We start from the raw sequence: 22946 nt of genomic DNA, 5'->3' as shown, positions 1-22946 counted from the left end.
GAAATAATCTGCATTTTTAACAAGCTTCTAGAAAATGCTAATACTGTACCAAGGTTTTTATTCTTTATATTTTTGTAGATAAGATATTTCAAATTGAATGGGTAGCCAATGGTTTTATGAAACTTTGATAATCAAAACTATTAATAGAAGAGCTATATTTTTTTAAAAGAGATACCTGGAATTCTTTATTTTCCTTATTAAAGGAAAAATTGCAGATTTTCCTTGGGAGATCCCTTATGTGGAACATGTTTTAGAGGTTGTGTTTAGTATGCAGGAAATTATTCTCTTTATCATGGGGTATTTTCTCTTTATAATAATGTGCAAAAGAAAAATGAGGTAGATTTGAGACTCCTTGATTAGGAGATGTCAATTTTTAAATGCAAGGGATTACAGTTTCTGTGTCATGAATTTTTTAGATTTCAGTGTATTTTACCTACTTTTTCTTAGAATTTTCAGTAACTTCCTTACAGGTAAAGATGGCTGTTAAATTACTTTCATTGTCCTTTAGATCAGAAAAATAGTTGGGAGAGGGGATCATAACTTAAGAGCTGTGGAGTTATTTATACGTAAAAGATGAAAAATCCTTGGAGATTTCTTACAGTGATGCTAAATTTAACATTACATAAAAACAGTTGGGTAGGATCCTAATTTTTTTCTTCGTTATCATAGTAAGATCTTATTAGTAGTTTGAACCATAAAGTTTTTTTAAATTAAATTTATTGGGGTAACATTGTTTAATAACATTAATAGAAATTTCAGGTATACAACTTTATAATACAGCATCTGTATACTCACCACCCAAAGTCTAGTCCCCTTCTGTCACCGTATGTTTAACTCCCATAAAGTACTGTTTTTAAACAGCAACAAGAGATGTATTATCCTGATCAATTCATAAGGCTTAGACTTCTAAATATTCAGAGGACAAATTAGAAGAAATGTTAGAATTTTTGAAGTACTGTAAAACAATTTTAACAAGATTTTATTTTTTTAATCTCTTTCATGTGGATGTGATATTTATTGATTCAGTGAATCCAGTTCCTACTGTATACAGGGACTATATAGAATGTGTGGTCAGTCCGTGAATGAAACAGACATGCATGAGAAAGATTTGGGATTTGACAAAACCTGTTTCTCATCTATTGGGGCGAGATTCTCAGTCATTTTATACTAAAAGGCTTCAGTCTATTCACTTGAAGTCTTAATTGTTTGCCCTAAGGGAAAGTATTTTAAAACTTTTGAAAGTCATGTATCAATTTTCAAAGCCCTAAGCCTGGAAATAAATGCTTTTCTCTATAGCTGGTTATTTGAAATATTATTCCTTCATGGTTGCTACGTAGGTTTATATGGGCTTGGCTTTGTAATTGTGCCATTATGTGCTTTGCTCTTTCAGCTCTAAGTTAGGAAAATTAGATTCATTTACAAGCTTCTTACATCTACATGGAGAAGCAGTTATTAGTAAATAACAAAGGGAAAAGATGCTTAAAGAGACAAGGAACATAGGATGCCCTTGGAGTTGTCTGTCTTTAAATTACTTGGACCTAGAATCCTCTGTCAAGAATAGTAGTAAAATACCTTTTCTCTTTGCTCAGTAAAGATAAAGCTCAGGGTTTGTACTGTCTTTGCCAAGTTGCCTTAACCACCCCTCTAAATTGAGGTTTCCTTTTCTGTAAATGAGAATAATGGCGTTGTTTCTCATGAGCTTGTTATGAGTATTAAGGGAAATAATTTATTTAAAGCTTTTAAAGTAGTTTATAGAGTCATTATAGGGGATTGTTTGTAAGATCATTGATTATATTTCAGCCTTCTGGATATTTTAAATAAAGATATGTATATGCATTTTCTCCCTTCATATTCATTCTTCTAGCTGAAAAGTAAAGGGACTTATGCTGGTATAATTAAAATAACAGTAAAAAGACATGAGAGCCTGATTCCATCTTAGGTCGTCATTTGCATGCTTATAAAGTTCCAAATTAAGCTTGAAATGGTTCTTATATGACAGGTAATGGCAATTCTTTTCTGTCTACTGAAGATTCCTATCTTTTTTATAGAAATACATAGGGTATCATTAAGATATTAAGAATAAATTTTAAATTGGATTTGAAAATACAAGCAGTAAACAGGAAGGAAATGGTCAAGAAGAAAGGAATTGAAGACATAAAAACAAGCACTGGCCACCAGAAAGGAATAATTAATTTACTACAGTGTTTTGTTTTGTGTTTTTTTTTACAGTTGAAAAGCTTTAGATCTGGAGTTCGTTAGACATTTAAGATAGAATGAGTTGGAATTGTGATGAAGAATGATAGTATACTTTTTAAAAACGACTAAGAATAGCAGAATCTGATGCATAGAAGGGAATACAATAAATTTTATTGAAAGAAAAGTTGCATTTGCTTTGCAGGTTTTGTTTCCCCTCTTGGAAAAGTTTATTCAAGATCACCTTTAGGATAAATAGTTCTCAATTATGGTCATGTGTTTTTATTGAAATTGGTGGGAGAAGCAATGAAATGTCCTTAGTTTTTGAACTGTCCTTGAAAGGGAACACCTTATTCTGAGGAAATTGAGGGATCCGGAGAGAGAGTAGCAATAACAATACTCAGGGATTAGGCAAAAGAACAGATACATAATGATAAATTCTTGTTACCTGTACCTATATTATGTTTTTTAAAATCTTGTTTGAATTCTTTTTAGATGAGAAAAAGAAGGAAAGGAAGAGAGCTAGAGGCATCTCGCCAATTGTTTTTGATAGGAGTGGAAGCTCTGCATCAGAGTCATATGCAGGTATTCTTATTTTACCTTTGTGATCATATCTGACTGATTCTAATGTAATCTGCTCTAGAAAGTGTGGAGGCTATAGTTAGTGTGAATTTGTTGATGTCCATTAGTATTGATTTTTGGCATGTTCAGTGTAATAATTCTAGAGGAAACTAAGCTTTTTCTTATTATTTTTATCTTGTTCTGTTACTGCTTAAGTGGAATTTCACTTTTTTTTCTTGGAAGATGATGATTCAGTGACTAGTTTTCTGAGTGGGAAACTGTTCAAATATACATTTTGTTTTAAAAAATCCAAACAACCCAAAAAGCCAAACACTCGTACACATTGAGAAGTATTTTTTTTGTGTGTGTGGGTGCGCCAGGAAGAATAATTTGTCTTGAATGAAAATTTTATGTGACAAGACTGTAGAAATTTTGTCTTATCTCTATTAAAGCTCAATCTGAACAAATGTACTTTGGCTAAATACAGGTTCAGAAAAGAAGCATGAGAAATTATCATCTTCCGTTCGTGCTGTCCGAAAAGGTATCATTTAAATTTGAAATTGTTTTCATTGCATGCTGCATAAAGTCATTTTTTTGCCTTATTGGTTCTCCATTAATAGTTGATTTTAATGTAGTAATGTTCTGATATATTAAATTAAGGGGAAAAAATTGATAATGTGATCTTACAACAGAGCTCCATGTTCATGTCTTACCACGTATCTTTTAGAACAGTAGTAACGTCTTAGGATATGTTACACAGTTTTTGGACAAAATGGATGGTATATATTTTTTAATAGCATAATGGTCTATCATTGTTTAAATGAATAATCTGAGGAAAGAAATCTATAAAATTTGTAGCCATTTTCATAACTTAAGTATGGATCTGATATATCGGAACATCACTGGATTAGGTTTTCCTTCTCGCAAAATGCTGGTTCTTTTCTCAGCTTTGCTTTCTTATGTGTTGTGGCTTAACTTTCCAGGTTGAATGGGTGATTATGAATTTTAAAAGTTAAGGTGGGCGTGGAGGGCTAATTTCAGTTAGTACAACTTATACCCCTTTGTGTGATAATGGCTTCTCATTAATCAATTTGGATTTCTTTTTTTCAGATCAAACGAGTAAACTCAAATATGTCCTACAGGATGCAAGATTTTTTCTCATAAAGAGTAACAACCATGAGAATGTGTCTCTTGCCAAAGCTAAGGTATTAGCATCAGTTCTATTAAAACTGTCCTAATCTTGAAATTGTTAAATGGAGTATGTTGAGTAGCTTAAGATTCTGTTTTTTGTTGGTTTTTGTTTTCATAAAAGCTTTAAAGGTACAGAGCCCAGTTACTACTTTGGGTCTGCTTTGTGGTTGGTTAGGCAACCTATTAGAATTTGCATTTTTTAAAAGACAATTTTGAAATCAAATGTTTGATATTGGAGAATATATGTATACTATATACATGTGTATATATATATAGTACTGTAAAAGATGTGTTTCTGTTGATTTTTGTGTTTCTGTATTGAATTGCTAATTTATTGTATTAACACTTTATTAAAAAGTTTCTTTAACCAATTTTTGCTTTATATTGATGGTTGTTTTATATCTTGAGATCTTCTTGAAAAGAAATTTATCTTTACGGAGAGTTTCTTTTATTTTTAGAAGTAAGATCACTTGGATTTAGAAGAAAAGAAAGAGTTAGCTTAAAGGCCCACTCTAGGCTTTACAAAAAAGTATATGGTCTAGTTGCTGTAGGATGTTGTAAGATAACTGATTTTATGTTTTTGCTACAAAAATACATCTGTTTGTTATACCATCTATTATATCTTTCTGTTCTTGGTTTAAAATGAGTAATTACAGTTTTTACTGATTTTTAGACAGTTAAAAACTAAAGTTAAATATTTTTCTAATATTTCTGTGAGTATAAATATTCTATAGTTGTAACTTAAGTTGATTACCCATCAAACTTTACGGATGGAAAGACTAATACAGCAAATAGCTACCTATCCTAGTGAAGTTTCTATTCTTCAGTTGGAGTGGATTTAGTCAGAAGTAATTAAGTTCTTAGTGTGAATGAAATCTAGTTTGTATGAGCAGATTAAACTGAATTAGAGCTTCTACCTTACCTTACCTTACCACACTCTTTCTTAATGTTTCATGAACAAAGAATTGCTTGAAATGCTTCAGAAATTAATAACTATATTCTGGCTCTATGTAAAGAACACAGGGCTCTTCAGCCAAACTGTTGGTAACTGAAAATTTGAACTTAAGTAGAAAAACTGAGAAGTGCTAGACAGTTGACAGAAATTCTTCACTTAATAGATTTACTAATACAATAATTTTAAATTGTTAGGCACAGTTTTTCAAGAAGGAAAATGTTCATGCTGTGATTTACCTTCAAACAGCATGTTTTTGCCACAGTAAATGGCTATGATATTAAAATAATTGTAGCTGATTGTTTTTACTATATGGTATTCTACCCCATAAGATTTGAATGCACCAAGTGTACATACACTGTAGTTGTTTTAAAGATTTTGTTAAGGTTGGTAATTTTCTCCATATTTTTCCTTAGCTTTTGATGAATTATTACATTATTTAACTGCTGATAAATAAGGTCTTTATTTGTTACAGCTTATTTTAATGTAAAGTGCAACAGTATCAGTAGCCTTATTTTGCAGATATAATTGGAAACACAAAAGATTTGTATTAATTTCGATCTGTAATCTACATCATTTGTATAGGGTGTATGGTCCACGCTGCCAGTAAATGAGAAGAAATTAAATGCTGCATTCAGATCGGCAAGGAGTGTTATCTTAATATTTTCTGTCAGAGAGAGTGGAAAATTTCAAGGTAAGAATAAAAGTAATTTGGATATATAAAACCATTGATTATACTTTTATTAGCATCTGTGTATCATGTTGTGATTTGATTCCCTTAGGATTTGCAAGACTTTCTTCAGAGTCACATCATGGAGGATCACCTATACATTGGGTGCTTCCAGCAGGAATGAATGCTAAAATGCTGGGAGGTGTCTTTAAAATTGACTGGATTTGCAGGTAAATTACAAGTATAGATAATTCAGATTCCCCTTGTTTTGAATGAATGGGCTACTAGTTGAGAATAATGTTAAAACGCCACAGTTGTTTAATTTTAATTTATTATTCTTTCTGATTATTTTCTCTTTTTGGGGTGGGTATCATTCCTAGGCTGATTTGGATCCATAAAACTTAACAGTGTTAAAGTAAAAATTACATCATGATTAGCTTGTCTTGTTCACTACCTTTATAATGTAAGGCTGCAGTGTGCAAAGGTTTATTTAGTCAAGAGCTTTAATGTATTTTAGTCTCTATTAATAATAGAGCAGTACATTTGTCACGAATTACACAATTGTTTGGAATGTTATCTGGCATATGTCTATGTAATTGTAGTGATTTAACGTCATTTAGTTACTGTGGAATGGGAAAATACTTACTTTTTGTCTTGGCTAACATTTTGAAACTAATTTAGTTGTGAACAAGTAGTGATTTTTAAGAAAGTTAGCAAACCATGTTTAATTGGCATTTTTCGAAACTTGAGTAATTAAGGTTTAAATGTTTATTAGAAAAATAGACTTAGTTTGAACACTGAGTTATCAACACTATTATGTTCTTACTGAATGATTGTACATGATTTAAAAAATGATTAAAGAAGTCAATTTAGATTATACAAACAAAACTTTTAACACTGCATGAAATGGACAGTCTCCTGTGGAGAACTGTAAAATGAAGCAAGAGGCAGAAATCTTTTATAGGATAAAGAATAGTGAACAAGGAAGAACAAGGAAGAATAGTGAACAAGGAAGACACAAATAGGAAATATCAAATTGGCTGGGTCCACACTGTCATCCTTGTTTGGGGTGAGAAAGCCTGCAATTGGCTTAGTGTTTAGTTATTGTCTGACTGGATGTACTATGTCAAGCAGAGCATTTATAGGGACACAAAAGTTAGGTAAGTTTCAGTTTGCTGTTGTGGCACCCCAAGTATGAGTAAGTATGAGTGGCTCTGTCGTGGGCCTAGAATTTTGTTTAAATAGCATAAAAAGCTAATTGTGTAAGTGACCCTTACATGGCACGTACAAATTATTTCCTATAAAATTAATTTTAAATAAAATTTACCTGAAAGGTATCCTACTAATGTTCTGTAAGTTACAAGTTGGCTGAGGTGTTGGATTTTGATGAGAATGGTGGAATTAGATAAGAAGAAGGAAAAATGCTATTCATATTCAGGAAGGCAGACTAGCACAAGGAAGAACATGGAAACAAACTGTTGGGGTGGGGGTGGGGAAGAGTTTGTTGGTGGGATAAGGAGCCACCTTTTTTAAGGAAGCAGGTAATAAAGAGAAGACCAAAAAGCAAAGATAAATTGTAATGTGGGCCAGCCTAAGGAGTTAAACCTTTGCTGTGGGACAGTGAGGAACTATGAGAATACATGGGCAATGATATAGTGGAAATAGTGTATTAGGTTGGTTGTTAATGGAGTAGCAGAAAGCTATATGCATAAACATATTACTCATTACTTTCTGTAGGGAAAAATTAGAAGCAATTTAAATTCTCCCATGTAGGAAATTGGTTAATTATGGTTTGTTACTTAAATGTAATATGCAGAAATAATTGTCCATGTTGGAATGTGACGTTAGGGTGGTAAGACTGTAGGTGATATCCTGCTGCTCCATTGTATCCAGAGCTTTTAGATGTAAATTCATAATTCTTCAGAAATCAAAGTTGTAAAGTTCTAATCAAATTATTATCAATAAAATGTAAAAATCTGGTAGTGTACAGGGGAAGCAGCGTACCAATTATTTCTTAGCGAAGATAGACATTATTATTTTTATTATTCGGATGGATAACTGTAAAAGCCAAAGGACAGATTTGTTAGTCTATGGTTTTATGACTAGAAAATTATTGATGTCATTTAAAAATATTTGGAGATGATGCTTTCTTATGAGTAGGAGAAAAAATATCCAGTTTTAGATTGATTGCAGAAAATTGTGTTTTGAATGGTACTTGTTCTATTGACCATCATTTTCAAATTATTGATAAGGAAATTTGTTTCTTAATTTTAGAAGATGGACTTAATTTATTCATAGGTTATTGTTTTCATATTCCTCTTCCTTGACTTATTGGCTATTTTACTAACTTGTTTGAAATGTGGTTAGCAACAGAAGATATACAAATGCAAATAGTTCATCATCATAATTTTTGTGCACTCTTGAACCACTCTTGATTGTGTGAAATAAGATGTGTAATAGACTAAGAATCCCAGCCTTTTAGTAATACCCAATGGGCATTTTTATCACTCACTGCTCACTTCCCCAATACATTCACATCACATCACCACAGAGTGCCACCTCGTTACTTTAACGTTAGATAGACTTCTTTCCCTGTAAATGTCAGTATTTTTCCTGAGGTTTAAAAATGTTAAATAAAATTGGAGCATTCAATATTCATCTTTAAGAAAGTCATGTAAGATAAAATAAATGGTTATGTAGCTTATATAGCTTGTTCACTGGACCAATTTACTTGCTTTTGCTTTTCTCTTTGCCTTTTGCTTTTGCTCCAAGCCCTTCTCATTGCTTCAAATGTAACCCTGCTGTACCACTCTACATACGGCTTTTCCTGAGCCATTTTTCTTTCAGGCTTATTTCATATGCCGCTTTTTTCAGGAAGCATTTTCTGAGTATTTTCCTCTTTCTCCCAAAGAGACACAACCACATTAAAAACAAAATAAAACTTCCTGTATTTTTTTTACGGTACACACTCTTTTACAAAATAATTGTGCTTATTTATTTTTGATAGCTGGTGAGAAAGTTAGGAATGCTAAACATTTGTATTGTCAAGAGCCATTCCATGGATGGTGGGGAAATACTGCCTTATTGAAAGGGGGAGGACACTTGAATCTGGGAAAGCAGCCCTGAACCAATGAACTTATTTTCATTTGGTATTAACTATCTGGTTAATTAAGGTTCACCTGTTTGTTGATCGGTTAATAAAAAATACAGTTTTTTTATTATACAGAATCAAGAAATCTAAACATTTATATGTCATTTCATTTGCAAACTACTTAAACAGGAAGTAGTTGGTGATACCCTTGTTTATAATATGAAAAAACTCAAGCTTGGAGAGAAGAGAGAGACCTGGAATTCAAACCCCTAATTGTCCTAGTTTCCAAGCTCATGTTCTTCAGCACTATATTATTAAGCTTTTTTTGAGCACACAATGGAGAATGTGGAAAGAGTGCATCTCTGAAGGGACTCCTATTCTGGGGAATAAGCTCTGCCAGTCTAAGTGATTCTTCAAAAATTTTAGTCACACTTAAATCGTGACAAACATAGGAGTAGGACTTCACTACTGAAGGGAGTTAGAACCTGCAAAAGAATATAACTGGTATTACTTTGCATTTAGGCGTGAATTACCCTTCACTAAGTCGGCTCATCTCACCAATCCTTGGAATGAACATAAACCAGTAAAGATTGGACGTGATGGACAGGTTTGTTGTTTTCATTGATTTTAAAAAACGAATTTAAGCAACCCTATTCGAGATCTTTATTGAAGAACATTTTAAACCTTTTCTGAAAGAATTTTTGTGCAGGATTAAGGGAAAATGTTATTTGGGGTTTATGATTACAGTGATCATGGCTGATTAAAACTAAGACCTGCATTAATGTTGGAAGTTTTATGTGGTACTTCTATTGATACAATTGAAGGGAAATTTTTTGAAGAGAATTGGCCTGATTGATTTTAAATGGCTTTTCATTGTATTACTGATTAATAGATTCTGAACTTTGCATACACTTTAGAAATGGCGTTTAACATCTTATGTTTTCTGAATAGAAGGAAGATATATGAAAAGATCACAATATGTGTACTAAGATTTTTAAGTCTGTAAATGAAATTAGCAGTGATTTAAAATAAACTCAAACCTTTGATCCTCATAGTTTGTGTAATTTTCAACCAGAAGTAATATTTTCATTGCTCATAAGTGAAAATGTTGATAATTGGAAAATAAAACTTAATTTTAAAATACCCATACATTAGTATGCCTTTGTAGTTTGTCTAATTTATTTCAGTGCATTTAGCAGTTTGTAGTTATCAAAGTGTTAAAGTGTTGGTACACATTAACATACATGTTTTTCCTCCACTGTGTTGAGGTGGGTGGATGGCTTTGGCCTGATATTTTTGTATTTTGCACAAAGAAATATTTGCAGCAGGCAATTATCATGGAGTTTTAGGCAAATATACAAACTGCCTAACTTTGTATATTTAACTTTGGAGATTCTTTACCCTTATTAAATACGTGAAACTATTGAAAGGTTTAAACCTGTCAAGGAAGTTTATTGGAGTCCCATATGATTATCAAGTTTGAGAAGGAAGCCTCCAGGACAGCCTGTTTTTGTTCTTGGACATCAGGAAGATACAAGTCTAAAGGTTCTTCTGTTTTCATCTTATAAATTACTACTTTTCCCTTGTAGGAAATTGAACTTGAATGTGGAACCCAGCTTTGTCTTCTGTTTCCCCCTGATGAAAGTATTGACTTGTATCAGGTCATTCATAAAATGCGTCACAAGAGAAGAATGCATTCTCAGCCCCGATCAAGAGGACGTCCATCCCGTCGAGAACCAGTCCGGGATGTGGGAAGGTTAGAAACGTTCTTTGGACTGATAATAGGCACATGTATCAGGATAACATGATGGAGGAATGTGATTCGTCAAAAGTTTGTCCTGCGGTAAAGAAGAAAGAGAAAATCCTCAAATCAAGCTGCATGGACTAGTTTGTGGCTTCATTGAGGATTTCACATGGTCACCTTGGTCTCAGTCATTTTTCAAGAGGAAAATGGGGATCTTTCCTTATGCAGAAAAAATTATTTGCTAACGAGTGACAGCCAGTTTAGATTAGTTAATATTCTGTTAATACAATGTATAAAATTGAAATGAGGTAGGCCTTTTGCTAAGAACAGGCTAGAAAGGAGGAAGAGGAGGAGGTCTTTATTCGCAAAAAAATGTTAATATTTTGTAAAAAGCCTTTTCTTTCAGGTATGTCTCTGGATAAGCCTTATCAGATATGGGACTTTTATAAAGGATCACTAATATTTTTCAGAAGATGACGCCTCATTTAGAGGATAAAATATTTTAAGTTGTTTTGATATTCAAGAGGAGCATTATTGGGACTGTTTGAAATTTTATCACCGTGATGTCTTAACCCCATTGCCAAATATTCTCTAACATGTACCCAGTGAATTCACACATCTTGCTGAGCTTCTGAAAACAGTAGGTCCTTTCCAAAGGGGATCAAGTGGCCCTGGGAGACCCGGCAACAAACCAAAAAGAAGGGCTGTTGCTGTGTCTGTTTACAACTTTTCCAGATGCTGGCAGTACCTGTGGACTTAAAGTGTGTTTTAGAGGATCGCCATGGTTATTGATCACTACTTTATGAACTAAACAGCATTTTCCAGGAAAAGGGGGTTTAACTTGTTACAGAATTGGAGAAGTCTTTGCAAAGGACTGATTTAAGCCCTTCTACCCAACACCTTCCCCTGTATAGATTTGCATACAGCTAAATCTAAAGTATTCTGCTAAAGACTGTTGGATGTATGGTTGATGGGATGAAACCTTTGGTTAAGTTTCCTTTTGGTGGAAACATCCTGTGGTAGGTACAGATAATCCAACAAGAGTCCCCATTTCTTTGATCTTAAAAAGGACACTGTCGAGTAGGTAGGAGGAAACCTGGCAGAGCTCCCTTATTTTTGGCCTAAAAGGACTGAGCACCAAGATGTCTTTTGAAGTTTTAAGCTAAGAGATTTCCAGTGCAATACAGTACATACAAGTGAAGTTTTTACCTCAGTTTTGCAATGGACTGCAAACTATACTTATTACACCACTACACCTTCTCTCAAGCCTGCCAGGGCCTCCATATATGTATGTGGCTTACAGCTTAAAGTCAGTAGTTGGACTACTATATGAACTGTTACTATCATGTTTTATACCGGTCGTATATGCACACTCCCCAAACTACAAGAAAGCGGTATGTTTATTTTTTAAACCAGATTTTAATTTTCTTACAGTTTTATTTATTGTAGATGCAAATGTTTTTATTCTGTTGGGGGTGGGGCTTGGGGATATTGCACTTAACTTTGAACTTGTGTTGCAAAAGTTAATGAAAGTAGTTGTTATTCAGAGAAATATAGCTGGAAAACTAGTATTGCCAGATTATTTGACAGTTTTTTGATAGTTTTTATTTGACGTTAAGAGTAAAAGATTATTACCTAAAAAACTTGGATATTTAAAAAATTTTGTGTAGCTCTTTATTAAATGAAGTGTATTTAATGATGTATTACATTAACCATTAAGATTTATGGAAGACAGTAAAGAGCAGCAACACTGCAGAGTAAAATTTCACCTTCTAAAAAATACACTTTGAATTCGTTTTATGAACTCTGTTAAAACTCTGCCCCATTACTTGCCAGTTTTGTTTTAAGGCATTGTCTCTGGAAGAAATTTCCTTAATTTCTAAATGTTATTAATTATAGAAATTGATTTTTCATAGTATTAAGATTTTCAAAACTTTCTTGTAAAGTCACTTTTAATAAGTGTCGTTTTCTGTATGATGATACGAAAAATATAATTATGTGCAAAGCAGAAGAAAAAATTTTAAATTCTTAATTTTGTTTAGACTTATCTTAGAATGATATTGATAAGTTTAAATATATAGATTTTAGAATTACCTATTGTATAATGATAGGTTTTTTTTTTTTTCTTTTGCACCTATATGGAGCTTTATTTGGGAAAGTGTATTTATTAATTGTTAAACTGGATATTTACATTAGTTTGTGAGTAGCTCATTCATTTTTCTTTGGAATACTAAAATGTGATTTACATATTTTGAGCAAATTACTCTTTCCAACTATCTCATCGTAGCATGAGTATTGCAGAGAACATTTACTTCCAGCAATACATTTAAAGATTGATTTATAATAATTTGAGGAATCAAAATTTAGAAATTTTAAGATTATTTGCTCACCACAAATTTGGGTGTTATTTTAAAGTAAATAATGGATTATTCTCTGTACTCATTTCTGTAAGAAACTCTTACTTTGCTGTTTGTTCTCCCCAGCAGTTTTTGGTTTAATTTCTAATGTGTCTAATTTGTGTAGGCGTCGACCAGAAGATTATGATATTCATAACAGCAGAAAGAAACCAAGGATTGACTATGCCCCTGAGTTTCACCAGAGACCAGGTTAATATTTTATAATCCTGCAGATATTTGACTTAAAATTATTAAACAACAACAACAACAACAACACAAAAACTTCTAGTTGTACAGTTTTAAAAGTGAGAAAACTTTAGGACGTGACCACTTAAACTTAAAAAATTATTGATATTTCTCATCTAGTAATACTTCCTCTCCTTTATTAAGGTTGTTTATACTAATGTGACCTGTTATCATAAATCTGTTGATTATTTGAAATTGCTAATTTATAATTACTCCACAAATAGTGCACATGTGTTTTAAGGTTAGATATAGTTAGGGAAAGCAGCAATCTTACATCTGTGCTTTTTATTCCCTTTAATACTTAGTATTTCATGTGGTGTGTAGCTTTCTTTAGAAACTGAAATTACACTATATGTTTCTAAATAAAAATTTTTGACTTCATGTTTTTAGAGAGAAATGAGAATATTTTGTTTGTAATCTAAAGCAGCTTTTTAGTTAGTCTTTCCCTTTACAGAATTAAAAAAAGCAAACTGTACTTACGATACTTAAAGCAATCAGTGATACACTTATAAAACTTAGGCAATTTGGAAATTGGTGTTAGTGAGCATTACTGCACTATTACGTAAGAAGTGGCTTGGTAAGCCTATCATTCTTCTCCAAAATGGTATGTTCCAGAGAATGAAATTAGTTTTTTTCCAGTAATATCGCCACTCAGATGTTTTTACTTTTTAATTTGCTGAGTCCTTACTAAAAGGTAGGAAAGAATATTTTTATTACTATTCTTTCATTTAAAGTGTATAAATCTTTATTTTTGCAATTTTGTTTTTCTTCCCCATAAGTATGCATTTTTAAAAAATTGTTTGTGGTTGACTTAGCAAGGCTGTGTATACCCAAGGTGGAAGGTAAACATTTGTTTTAAGGAAGTCCTATTACAGTGTCCTCAAGGTAATGAATGCCTCTGCCCTTACCTTCCCTATGGTGCAGAATGAAGAAATTTTCTATCTAGCGAAAATTGGGGTATGGATTTAGAAGATCCATGTGAAAACCTCTTTAGCAGATTATAATTCTGTGATATCAGTAAATTATTTAATTACTTCCTAGATTATCATGTAATCTGAGAAGAATATCTGAAAATGGAGTAATACAAAAATAGCATCACTTAATAGCGTCACTATATTTCATGGGAAGAATTGAAATGAGTGGTAAGGAAGGTTTAATTATAATGCCATAATAAAAAAAAGAAATTTTTGATTTACTAAAATGCTTGATGTTTGAACAGGGTATTTAAAGGACCCACGATACCAGGAAGTAGACAGGTAAGTTGGGTTCACTCTTGCTTAGTTTTGAATTACATTCTTGGAACTAGTTTATGAATTACCTGAATTTAGTTTCACAAATCTTATTCCCAACAGACGATTTTCAGGAGTTCGCCGAGATGTGTTTTTAAATGGGGTAAGCACTTTATATATTTAATGTACATGAAATTAAGATCTGATTTATTTTCTTCTGGGTTTGATTTCTATTTATTATTGACATTATCATCTTTTATTTTAGTCCTACAATGATTATGTGAGGGAATTTCATAACATGGGACCACCACCACCGTGGCAAGGAATGGTTTGTATTCTATTTTGCAAGTTATTTAACTTCATTTGTAGTTCCATATGTTTTGAGTGCTTACTTAGAGTAGTTACCCGTTAAGAGACTTAAAATATATATCTTTGGCAATAAATAATTTCATGCTGTTTTTAAAACTAGAGACTTATGAATAATTTGATTTGTGTAAATACAGGCTTAGTTGATCAGTGTTATGGTTTATTATTATACTGGCTAGTAGTACAAACTCTGCCTGGATTCATATACTTTACCTTCTCAGTTCTGAGCTTAAGCAAGTTTCATAATAGATTTCTTTCTTAGTTTTCCTTGTCTGTAAAATGCAATGGGTATTCATTTGTTCTTTGGTTCATCAGGCTAATATTTAGTACCTACTCTGCAGGGTACTTCCTTGCTCTGGGTATACTTAGTGAACGAAATGGACATATGCCTGTCCTTGTATGGCTTAAAATTTAATGGAATAGTGTGAATCTCATAGGATTATAAGGAGTTAAATTGACAAAATACATGTAAAGTTTAGCATATAGTGCCTGATCCTAATACTCAGTAAATTCTCTATATTTAGTGTCAATTAAACCGTTTTTAATTTTTAATTTTTTAATTTTTAATTTTTTTCTTTGAGAAAGCTGGATATTCTTCTTAGAGTATACTTTAAGGTGTTGAGGATAGCTGAAGCATTAATTCCCAAGAAGTAAAAAACTTGGACGTTTAAGTAGTTTTATTATTTCTACCTTAAAAAAAAAAAAATTAAATGCTGCCTGTAATGTGGCCTCCTCATCTGGCTTTTGTTTTCATTTAAGGTGCCATATACAATAGGTGAATTACAATTTTTTTTTTCCTTTAGAGTCTATGAAATTTAAAAAAATAAAAATATTTAATAGTATCTTGGCACTAACAAGGGAAGTAACCTTTGATTTGCTCTTAATCATTTTACAGTGTTATTTAAAAGTTCATTAGCTCCTGGAGGGTTTTGAAATTTTTTTTTAAAGACTAGATTTTTACATAATTATTAAGATAACTGATTCCAGAGCTGGAATGCCTGATGTTGTATCCCAGCTCTACTCCTTCACTAGCAATGTGATTTTAAGTAAGTTACTTAACTAGTTGACACCGCAGTTTCCCCTTTCATAAAGTGGGAATAATAGTAGCTATTTCATAGAGCTGCTGTGAGAATTAAATGAGACATGTAAGGTGCTGGTTCATAGTACATAAAGGTTTGCTATATCTATTAGTATTTAAATGGTATGGTATAAAGGTATAAACATGTTAAATCTTAAAAGATGTATAGTTAGTTTATTATGGACATATTTTCAATAAGCAAATAGGGTGTTTTGAAGAACTTATACGCCATCAAAAAAGTAGATGACTAGTGTGGGTTAAATTATGTGATTGGGATGGGTTGTTTGGGTAGGGGAGTTCTGAGAATGGTTTATTTATGAAGATATTTGGTAGATGCTTATGGAAGTGGTTTCCTTCTTTTAGGCTCCTTATCCTGGAATGGAACAACCGCCACACCATCCATACTATCAGCACCATGCTCCACCCCCTCAGGCTCACCCCCCTTACTCAGGACATCATCCAGTACCACATGAAGCGAGATACAGAGACAAACGAGTAGTAAGTGTGGGAGGCTGCAGCAGTGTGAGGGCACTGCTTAGAATTCTGTAGATAATTTCAGTGTGGGGCTACCAGATTATTTTGAATGGTGGACTGTTCATATTCTCACTGCAGACTGTTTTGGAGTAATTCACAACTTGTGTTTATTAAAAATGGCTAATCTCTTTGGATGATTTAAATAGACTATTTCATTTACTGATCAAACACAAACTGCTTACGTCGAGGCAACTCCTACATAACTCTTTAAGTAGTGTCCTAGGGGTGTAGTAAACTAAGGTATTTTCTTTCTGTACTGAGGTCTTTATAACTATAGTTAATATTGCAAATAGGTATTTCTAAGCTTTTTGTAAATTCTCATTTAATTTTCATAGGATAGACGGTGTGTATTTAGTTAGTTAAAGGATAATCTCCAATCTCATTTAGTCATTTGTTTCTACCAAATTTTGTTAAAACTAGTAACCAATTGAATTGTTGCACCTCGTATCCCTGATTCTTATGATGATGAGAAGACAAATGTTCTCAGACAAATTATATGACAGACAAATGTTAAGTAATGTAGCAGAAGACTATTTGCAGTAGTTATTGAGTCTCATAATTTGATATGGTTGATAGGAAAGCTTTTTTGATCCCTTCAAAACTGGATGAATGAAAAACAATCTCTAGTTTGACATTTCTGGGTTTTCATTATACTAGTCAGGCTGAGATTGTTTATTGAATTGTATTCATTTTTTTCCCATATAGTACTATTATTTTTAAAAGTGAAATTGTCTCCTGGCACTTGTTAGCATAATTCCTTTGTATGTAAGTTTGATAGCCTTAAAAGGTAGTTTGGTTATTAAAGTACGATACACAATTTGGAATTTCACACACACCCTTCCCCCGCCTCCCCCAACACACACACACTTGAGATGATGAGTTTGTGCAGGGACAAATAAGCATCCCTTTATCTTCCCACTTAGATGAAGATCGTGCATATTTGAGAAGGCCAGTCTGCTCAATAGTTTCCTAGCCTATCTTTCTGTTGTCATTTATTTTCTTATCCTCATAAAGATACTAATCCTTCAAAATCATGTCACGTTAGGAGCTTTAATATTTAATAAAACAGTTTGAGAATCTTAACTGACTAATGCTTATATAATATTCACATATTCATTGATTGTAAAAGATAGTCTGAGATTGTTTTTGAATCTTGTATTCTGTATGTTTACACTGAGCTTTGAAAAAAGACCAAGTTCAGTAAGCACAGGTGAGTTGAGAACTAAGAGTAGGAAAGCGAGAGCAGGGGATCAAGCTTAGAATTAGTGACAATGACAACTTGTACCCCACTTTGACAGTTGTTCATCTTACCTTTCATTGTCTTCTTCAAACTTTTGTGTATTATTAACTCTGTGGAGTAGACTTCACAGTTTTACCTGAAGTGCATATTTTCTTAAAACTATCAAATTCCATAAATTGTCATTAACAGTGGCTTAATTTGAAAGAAAATCTGGAATGTAAGAATTCCTAATTTCACCTTAAGAGGGCAGAGTTGGTTTAGGTTAGTTTGTAAACTCAGGAGGAAAAAATCAGTAGGGATTACTTGTTGCAGAAAAACAGTGACATTTAGCATAATTGGCAGCATGTATGCATATGATGTGGTTGATTGTCATTACTAGGTGATTACTTTGGCCTAAATATTAAAAGGATTGGATAGAAAAGTCATTAAAGTTATATAGGCAACTGAAGTAATTTTTTAATGACGTATGAAAAATCCTCTGTTGTAGGTATCTAATTAGCTATAACAAAAAATCCTGTTTCTAAATAATGTCAGAATTACATTCTGTGAATTTAATGCATTAGTTAATTTCTGTAGATTCTTTTCTACAAGGCAATAATTACAATATAGGAACTCATAAATTGCATCCAATTTTTGACATACCTAACCAATTTCTTACCTTTCCTAGCATGATTATGATATGAGGGTGGATGATTTCCTTCGTCGCACACAAGCTGTTGTCAGTGGTCGGAGAAGTAGACCCCGTGAAAGAGATCGGGAACGAGAGCGAGACCGCCCTAGAGATAACAGAAGAGACAGAGAACGAGATAGAGGACGTGATAGAGAAAGAGAAAGAGAGCGATTATGTGATCGGGACAGAGACCGAGGGGAGAGAGGTCGATATAGAAGATAATGGCGCTTTCGGAAGCACTGATTGTTAAAAGAAAAAAATCTTGTATTTTTTTTTTGTGTGTGTTTACAAGTAGTAAATTTATTTTCAGCTGTCTACTTAAAGTTCATTGTGTAGAAGGATTTATTATGACCCTCTTTGTTCCAAGCATGCAGTATAATAAGAACTGGAAAAACTCAAATCCTCCAAAAATGCACAGTTGACAACTTTAGTTGACACTTCATTGGGCAGAATGGAACAGTCCAAGAATGTAGATATTGATTCATTCTCCGTAAATATTCATCTACTTATAGTGTGTTTATCTTAGAGTTATTTTTTTGTTTGCTTTCTTTCTTTTGGATCTTGATTGATGACTGCCATGATATTTTGCTTTGATGTGTTTCTAAATGTAGTTGCACACGGTTCAGTAAAAATAATGCTGCTATCAAGTATGCAAATATTGAAGTATGATGGTTTGTATGGCAGTGTTGTAGCAGCCTCTTGGTTTCTCCCTTTCCCTCTTTTTTTTAAATCTTAAAAAGTGACTTTTTATTTTTTCTTCAGTCTTCAATGATGAGAGCAATATTAAGAAGGCATTGCTATCTAATTTTTAATCTTTTTCAATAAAAAATTCCTATGTTCAGTAGCATGGTTGATGCTATTGTTTAGCCTTTCCCTCCAAACTGTATACATTGGCTTGGAATATTCACAACTTGCGTGTGTGGCAGCAGAAGATAATTCCCATATCTACATTGCTACTGTTTTGTATAAAATAAATTGGTAAAGATTGACACTTATCTGTTGCATTTCTTTCTTGTCCGGATACAAGTTTGTTTTCTTAAGCATTAGTAGACATAAAAGAATGCTGTGTGTAGGAGTTGTAGGATCCCATTTGTCTGTTTTCACATATTTTAGCAGAAATGATTGACCTCAGCCCATTAAATTAAAAGCTTATGTCTATTTCTAATGTAAGAACTAATGGTACACAATGGAATTATGTTGATATTTTGGTTAAGTATCTGACTATATTTTTTGGATCTACTCAGGTCGCAGGATTGTTTTCTTTTAGGTGTCTGTCATTTTCATCTTTGATAAGTGAACTAATTTATGGATGTTTTCTATTTTACTTTCAAAATTTAACCCTCTTGTAGTTACATATTTTAAGTTAACCACCAGTCTGTTCAATAGTAACAAGCTATATAAAATAGCCACACAAGAGAACAGTTTATGAAAGAATTTCTGTTTCTTGAGTTATACCTGAAATTTTGGCCTTAGGTTGAATATTTAAATGTTGGGATATTTGAATATTTGACCGCTTTTTTGTGTGTTTTCATAGTGTCATGTTTATAATTGTACTCTGTACCAAATCACAATCACAATTTTACATTTAATCTGTATTTATTGGTTTGAACAGGGGAATGCAGGAACTGCACTCTTTAAGTGTATTTAAAACTATCAGTTTACTGCTTTTATATTCTCACTGGCAATTAGAATATTTTCCCATGCATTTACAGTTTTATTGTAGTTTTATTTCACCTATTTCAAAAATAAAGCCTAAGGATTTATTTTAAATCTTACAGTTAGTAGAATGGGAAGAACAATTAACTGGGTGTTAGGAGACGTTGGTTCTATTTTCAGCATTGCCTTTAAACCAGTTGGTATAAGTTAAGTCATTTGATTAACATTTTGTTTGTATTTATAGTAAGTTATACAGGTTAATCCCTAAGGTGTTTTTTTTTTAAGTTCTTAAACTCTGAAGAATTTCTAAGATGTAGAGGAATCACCAAAAATGTTACTTGAGATAACCAGTTATACAAAACTGGTAAGTAATATTAAAGTCATTTTCCTGAAGTAATAGTAAGATATAAATCATATGAGCACTTAGTATGTAAAAGCACTTTGTGCTTCCAGGTACTGACTTATTTCATCCTCACGTAACATCCCATTCCTTGTTTTTATAGGTGAGAGACAGGCCTGGAGAGGCTAATAACCAAGATTACAAGGTAGTGATTGGTGGAGCCAGGATTCTTACCCCTATTTTTATATAATTTTATGCTTCCGAGGAAGCTATGAAAAAATAGGATGTAAATTAAATGTTTAAAATGATGGTGCTTTCTACTAACGATGTTAAGCATATTTCCTTCAAGCTTTCTTACTAAGAAGAGGGTTTTCCTAAGTCCAATCACTTAGATGTTAAACTATGTGTTTGAATGTTAATAAGCTTAGAATCCACTTAAGTATCAGACATATCAAGTCTGTATACTTAAATCAGCTCATTTAATCACAATAACTGGTTTCTCCCCTCGGGATTTTTTTTAGATGAAAAAACTGACAGAAACATGATGTAAAAGATCGCATGATAATTTTCTTTTGTGCAGAGGAATCAAAATAATAGATAATATAAAATTGGAGTTTTTATTTTTTAGTTTTTATTGGGGAATATTGGGGAATAGTGTGTTTCTCCAGGGCCCATCAGCTCCAAGTTGTCCTTCAATCTAGTTGTGGAGGGCGCAGCTCAGCTCCAAGTCCAGTTGCCATTTTCAGTCTTTAGTTGCAGGGGGCGCAGCCCACCATCCCATGTGGGAATTGAACCGGCAACCTTGTAGAGATCTCGCACTCTAACCAACTGAGCCATCCAGCTGCCCCCTAAAATTAGAATTTTTGATTAATTATTTGAAAGACATTTATGACAGCCTTCCTTACTGAGAGAGGCATAGTTTCTTCCATGTATTCTACAATATTGATTCTAAAAACATGTACAAGTCAAAAATAAAATTCAGTTATTCAGAATTTAGAAATTCAATCCAGGATTTTAGAGTAAAAAGTTCAAGGGAGTGAAATAGAATACAGATGTGTCACTAGTTGTTGGGCATTGCTGATGGCTTTATTCTCAGGCATAGTAAGTAAGTGTTGTAGAAACGTCTATGACCAGCTAGTACTAGAAGAAAGAGAGGCAAGGAATCTTAGGGTCAGTTCCATCAGAATTACATGAGGAGGGGCAGTTCCCAATTGAGATGGACAAAGTAACAGATTTCTGATAACCCTTAAATGCATGATCTCATAAAGAACGAGTATCTGAATGTCTGACTTTTCACTCGGAATATTTTGTCATCATAGGCATAGCTTCCTTCTGTTCCTGGATATCTTTTCTCATTCTGCTGTAAAATGCCTTGGTCACTCTTCTGAAGCACATAGATCCTGCTGTGTTATACCATTAAAAATAATGATACCAAAGCATGTCGGGTATATGGAATAAGAAGAAGGAAATGTGAATTTTTGCCAGCATTTCACTGACTATAGAGTTCGTTCCCTGACCTCAAGGTAAGGGTGACTGATACACGTGGATCATTTTATTCTGATTTTTTAAATTTTGTTTGATTTGGGTAGAAAGCATTTCGAATACAATTTTATACACATTAAAAATGGAGGAACATCTGACACTATTGGCCCAAACTTTTAGACATTAAGTTCCTTGTAGTAGGAATAGGAATCTTAGAGTTTAAATAATTTTGTGGTATTTTCTCCTGTATTACGAGTCATCTAATTTTTTGCCCTTTTTTCTAAATCTTACACTTTATGTGTTTCCCTTTCAGCTTCTCTGTGTCCTAAACTTGTCTGTGGCATCTGAAAGATTATTTAGTCTTACTAATAATATTCAGGGTATAACTGGTCAATAAACTCCTGTTCTAGGTCTTGGCTTCTACTGAAGTCACTGAGAAGAACTTTTTTTTAAATTAATGTGGCCAGAAGAAAGGTTCACAGCCTCTCAGTTTCCAGGAGATTCATGATTCTGCAATGTGAGCTCAGGCTTTGGCTGTAAATATTAAGTCAGTTGACAAACAACTGGCTTTTAAAATGCAAAAATGCCTACTTTTTACTTCGTTTATAGTGGCTTTCAGTAATGGATGAGAATTTTGGAACAAAATTAAGACTCAAGTGGTTTTTAGGGGAATATCCTAGATTAAAGAGGTATTTCTTTTACTATGGAAGTAATCGTGTTTTTTCCTTCTTTTTTTCTGTTTAACGAGAGTTTTTAGCTGAAATGTAGGGAGATAGAATATTATTGGGATTAATTTTAAGCTTAGAACGCTCAGGTTTGTGTGTGTGTGTTTTCAAAACTAAAGCACATACAATACAAAACTAAAGCAAACTTCTTTTTTGGGGTTTTGGATAAAGATAAATCCCCCATTAGTGTCATTTCTTATTTCAAAATCACAAACCCATGTTCTGTTTTGTATAAAAACTTATTTATGCGAGAACTGGGGCTCTTCTCATACTGTGTAAGCAGATATCTTTAGAAACATACATTAGCTGTACTGTAGCAGCTGTCTTTCTCATCACTGCCATGAAGTGACACAATTTGAGATAATTTGAGAACAGACTGCTGATTCCTTATTGTATTAATAAATTCTAAATAATGGTTATAGTGAATGTTATATATTTCCTGTGTAGTCTTCATTTATTCTTTTATCCATCCTACCGGTCTTCACACGTTGCATACGGCGGGGTTTAAATCCCTCGTGAAGATTCTCGTGATCCGTACGCAACGTGTTCAGTTATCACTCAAGTATCCCACCCTCACTGAAC

At 32.9% G+C, this 22946-nt stretch overlaps 1 protein-coding gene across 4 annotated transcripts in view; it reads left to right on the top strand.

The window, feature by feature from the left end:
- Positions 1–19156, top strand: part of YTHDC1 (YTH N6-methyladenosine RNA binding protein C1) — a 32789-nt gene extending 13633 nt beyond the window's left edge. The window contains exons 5-17 of one of the 4 annotated variants that reach the window (XM_019715645.2): positions 2689–2778; positions 3242–3295; positions 3865–3959; positions 5483–5591; positions 5680–5797; positions 9181–9265; positions 10248–10414; positions 12926–13008; positions 14264–14300; positions 14397–14436; positions 14539–14601; positions 16081–16215; positions 18159–19156. In XM_019715645.2, the coding sequence (XP_019571204.2) occupies positions 2689–2778; positions 3242–3295; positions 3865–3959; positions 5483–5591; positions 5680–5797; positions 9181–9265; positions 10248–10414; positions 12926–13008; positions 14264–14300; positions 14397–14436; positions 14539–14601; positions 16081–16215; positions 18159–18383 (1301 nt within the window). In that variant the 3' untranslated portion in view covers positions 18384–19156. Of the gene's footprint in view, positions 1–2688; positions 2779–3241; positions 3296–3864; positions 3960–5482; positions 5592–5679; positions 5798–9180; positions 9266–10247; positions 10415–12925; positions 13009–14263; positions 14301–14372; positions 14437–14538; positions 14602–16080; positions 16216–18158 lie in introns of all 4 variants that reach the window. The other 3 variants (XM_019715644.2, XM_019715648.2, XM_019715647.2) reach the window with 3 other exon arrangements.
- Positions 19157–22946: the final 3790 nt, after the last annotated feature.

The sequence above is a fragment of the Rhinolophus sinicus genome, linkage group LG02 (assembly GCF_036562045.2).
Source record: "Rhinolophus sinicus isolate RSC01 linkage group LG02, ASM3656204v1, whole genome shotgun sequence".
NCBI classification, from domain to species: Eukaryota; Metazoa; Chordata; class Mammalia; order Chiroptera; family Rhinolophidae; genus Rhinolophus; species Rhinolophus sinicus.
This window is presented reverse-complemented; position numbering and strand designations above follow the sequence as displayed.